The sequence below is a fragment of the Rhea pennata genome, chromosome 26 (assembly GCF_028389875.1).
Source record: "Rhea pennata isolate bPtePen1 chromosome 26, bPtePen1.pri, whole genome shotgun sequence".
Classification (NCBI taxonomy): Eukaryota; Metazoa; Chordata; class Aves; order Rheiformes; family Rheidae; genus Rhea; species Rhea pennata.
This window is the reverse complement of record NC_084688.1, coordinates 2,624,507-2,628,278: the sequence shown is the minus strand read 5'-3', so window position 1 is coordinate 2,628,278 and position 3,772 is coordinate 2,624,507. Positions and strand designations below refer to the sequence as shown.

Below are 3,772 nucleotides of genomic sequence, written 5' to 3'. Positions count from 1 at the left end.
AAATATACATACTCGGCCCTAGCTTCTGTTGCCAGACTAGAGATCCCTGCTCGCCCGGGGTTTGGGTTGCCCTTTCGCCGGCTGCAGGCGGACCCCCGAGGGGAAAAGCCCCTTTTCCCACGCCCGATTCCCCCCGGGGATTCAGGCTCCCAGGAGCTCAGTGAGCGCCTCCGCCCGCGGAGCCCCGCGGCGGGCAAGCAGCGCAGGGGAGGCGGCCGGGCAGCCCGGGCAGCGAAGGCAGAGGGGGAAGCAGACAGGCAGCCCGGGCAGCGAAGGCAGAGGGGGAAGCAGACAGGCAGCACAGGCAGGGAAGGCAGAGGAGGAAGGCGAGCGGGCAGTCCGGGCAGGGCAGGCAGAGGGGGAAGCGGACAGGCAGCCCGGGCAGGGCAGGCAGAGGGGGAAGCGGACAGGCAGCACCAGGCAGCACCAGGCAGCGCAGGCAGCGGCCACCTGCCCGCAGCCCGCCGGCGCAGTCCGAGCGCAGCCCGCGGCCCGCCGAGGAGGGATTAGGGTGGGGAGAAAGGATGCTTTTCCCGGGGATCTTCTCTCGCTCCCTTTTTTTTAATAAATTAAAGAAAATAATGCTTTCTGTTAGCCACCAGGCCCCGCCTGCCATTGGCCAGGGGTGTCCACGTGACCAGGAATTGGCTGCAATTTCGCCCCAGTCTCGAGTTTAATAGAGCAAGGTCCCCATACGCCTGTATTATCAGCAATATAACAATTATAAAAAGCCCGAGAATCATCATCATCACTGCCATAAAAACTGAGGCCCTCAGATTTCTCTCCCTCTTTCCCTCCTCCTCCCCCCCTTCCCGCTTTTTAAACGCGGGCCCTGGAAAAGCCATGAATTTTGAATTTGAGAGGGAGATCGGGTTTATAAATAGCCAGCCTTCTCTCGCAGAGTGCCTGACGTCTCTTCCCGCTGTCCTGGAGACATTTCAAACTTCATCAATCAAGGACTCGACATTAATTCCTCCTCCTTTTGAGCAAACCGTCCTCAGCCTGAATCCTTGTTCCAGCAGCCAGGCAAGACCGAGGAGCCAAAAAAGAGCATCTCATGGCCTGCTTCAACCCCAGCCTCCGGTACAGCCCGGCCCCTTGGCAGCGGAATTCCCCTGGATGAAGGAGAAGAAAACGTCCAAGAAAACTACCCAAGCTCCATCCTGTTCTTCATCCTCTTCCCCCCCAGCATCATCCTCAGTGCCGGTGCCTGCCGCAGGATCTCCTGCAGGTTCGTATAATGAAGGGGTGCGGGGGGTGTTTGCCGAAATCAGAGAGGATCAGACTAATAAACAATCTCTCCCCCCCCCCAGCAGCTCTACCCCAGCCCCCTCCCCCCGGCTTTACCCTGCATCTCCTCCGAAACTGTGTCATGCCCTGAAAGACACCGCAGCAATATACACAGCCGTGTGTGTGTGTGTGTGGGGGGGGGGGTGATAGTTCTCCTGCCTCCTCTCCCCGCAAATAAAATAGCAAATTGCTGCAACTTCTGTGAAATCAAACAGGAGATTTCCGGGGGAGCTGGACTCTTTATTAGCTACAGCGAGAGGAACTGGCAGCTGAGGCAGAGCTCCATTTTCTCGACTTTCCCTACCAGCCCTGGATTTTTTGCAGCCTACGGGGAAAAAAAGAAAGAAAGAAGAGCAAAAGGGGAAAAGAAAGACCGGGGGTGGGGTGGTGGAATGCTGAGGCTGTTGTGAGTAAGATCAGGAGGGAAAAGGAGCGAGAGCAGGACTCTCAGCATTCAATACATTATGGAGAACCAGCCCCCCGTTACAAAATAAAATAAATACAGATCCAAATTTCCCTTTTCCCTCCCCGAAGCAATATGTCCTTTCCAAGATGCCTCTTGGCAAAGAAGTTCACCAGTCCTGGACAGGGACCGTCCTTCCCCGGGGACAAAATATTGAAGGCAGTATTCACTGGTGGCAGTTATCATTCAGGTAAACGCTAACGTGGGAGAAGGGCGGAAACCAGAGCTCATTGGCCAGATAATGCAGGAATAATGAAATCAAAGCTCAGCAGCGTCAGTTCCTAAACTATTGGCAAAATATAGTAAGGAGTGGGTCGAAATTCCCCTTGTCCGTGAAGGAGGCAGAGGAACAGTCTCTAAAGGCAAAGGCCAGGGAGCAAAATCCTTTCTCCTCCCCGAGGAAAGGGGGCTGGAGGGTGATTTCCAACCTCCCTTCCACAGTGGGAAGAGCTCAATTAAGATTTATTTTCTCTTGTAGAGGCTTAAATCTTCCTCCCCCACCCCCACGCCGAGCTCCAAGTTAGCGCGGCACGGCTGTGCCCAGTCCGCAGCAGGGAGGGGATGGATCTAGACCATCCATCACCGCGTTTGCCCCCGCTGCCTCTCTTGGCAATGTGCGGTTTTCTGTGTGTTTAAGACATTCAGGGGCTCGCCGACGCCAGCGGCTCGAGGAGGCTCCGGACAGCCTACACCAACACGCAGCTCCTGGAGCTGGAGAAGGAATTCCACTTCAACAAATACCTCTGCAGGCCCCGGCGGGTCGAGATCGCGGCTCTGCTCGACCTCACCGAGAGGCAAGTCAAGGTCTGGTTCCAGAACCGGCGGATGAAACACAAGAGGCAAACCCAGCACAAGGAGCCCGCCGACGGGGACCTCGCCTACCCGAACCCGGACGAGGGCAGCGACCCCGCGGACGAGGCTGAGGAGAGCCCCGCTTTGGGCCGGGCTCCGGCCCCGCGGGGGCCCCTCCGCCGCAGAGAGCGGCGCGGCGCGGAGCCCGGGAGCGCGCGGCGCGGCGCGGCCGCGGCCGGCCCCGCGGCCGCTGCCTTTCCCTCAGGCGAGCACTCGCCTTTGCTGCCAGACCTGAGCATCTTCTCGGCAGATTCCTGCCTGCAGCTCTCGGAGGGGCTTTCCGCCAGCCTCCAGGGCTCCTTGGAGAGCCCTGTCCACTTCTCCGAGGAAGACCTGGACTTTTTTACAAGCGCACTTTGTACTATAGATTTGCAACATTTAAATTTCCAGTAGCAATCTCCACTCGCCACTTGCCTCTCTGTTCCTGCCCCTTCCAGGGAAACACACGCACAAACCGCTCCCGAGCCACAGCCAGCTGCCCCCAGTCCCCTTTGGGGGGGGCACCCTAAAAACATAGCCCAAGTCGTTATTCATTCATTCAGCCCATCTCGTCCCACGGATATTTTATTTTAAAACTCTCCACAACGTGGGACACGAATCAGCCTCCCAGGATGTATTCTAACAGATTCACGTAAAAGAATACCATAATTTTGACTAAATTCAGGCATTTAATTACAGTTCTTTTTTTCTTATTTATTTTTAAAGAAAGCATCCAATAGTCCTCATGCACATCAGAGATACCGCCCCAAGAGAAAACGTTTGTAAATCCTTCAAGTGAATTTCTCAGGAATCAGAACGAGACTTTTAGATTTCTTAATAAAATTTTAAAAATAGGGGAAATTTCTTTCCTCGTTTTAAGTTTTAGAGGTAGACTATTTATTCAAATCCTTTAATAGTAAATGACAAATTATTTATTGTACATTATTTTCATAGCGTAAATAAATGTCTTTATAAAATCAAGAACGTGTGTTACTAATTACTATATATTTCTTTTAACATTTTTTTTTTTTTGCCTAAATTAACTACCTTCCTCTTTCCTGCTTTGGAGTAATCTGATGCCCTAATCATCTGCTTGAGTGTATTGAGAGAGGAGACAAAAGAAATTGCTCCCATTTGAAGAGGCTTCAGAAGTCAGAAATATTTGCTGTATTCAATTCTGTCTGCATT

General features: G+C 53.4%; 1 protein-coding gene across 1 annotated transcript; it reads left to right on the top strand.

Annotated features, from left to right (window-relative positions):
- Positions 1-668: 668 nt before the first annotated feature.
- HOXB2 (homeobox B2) lies at positions 669-3,531 on the top strand. Its single transcript, XM_062595798.1, has 2 exons — positions 669-1,231; positions 2,391-3,531. The coding sequence occupies exons 1-2, from the start codon at positions 844-846 to the stop codon at positions 2,996-2,998; spliced, it is 996 nt and encodes a 331-aa protein (XP_062451782.1). The 5' UTR covers positions 669-843; the 3' UTR covers positions 2,999-3,531.
- The last annotated feature ends 241 nt before the right edge of the window (positions 3,532-3,772 follow it).

Excerpts from the sequence above, each read along its gene's own strand:
- HOXB2 (XM_062595798.1), top strand. The coding sequence starts at position 844 with ATGAATTTTGAATTTGAGAGGGAGATCGGGTTTATAAATAGCCAGCCT. Across the intron at positions 1,232-2,390 it reads TGCCGCAGGATCTCCTGCAG|ACATTCAGGGGCTCGCCGAC; the intron begins GTTCGTATAATG and ends TGTGTGTTTAAG.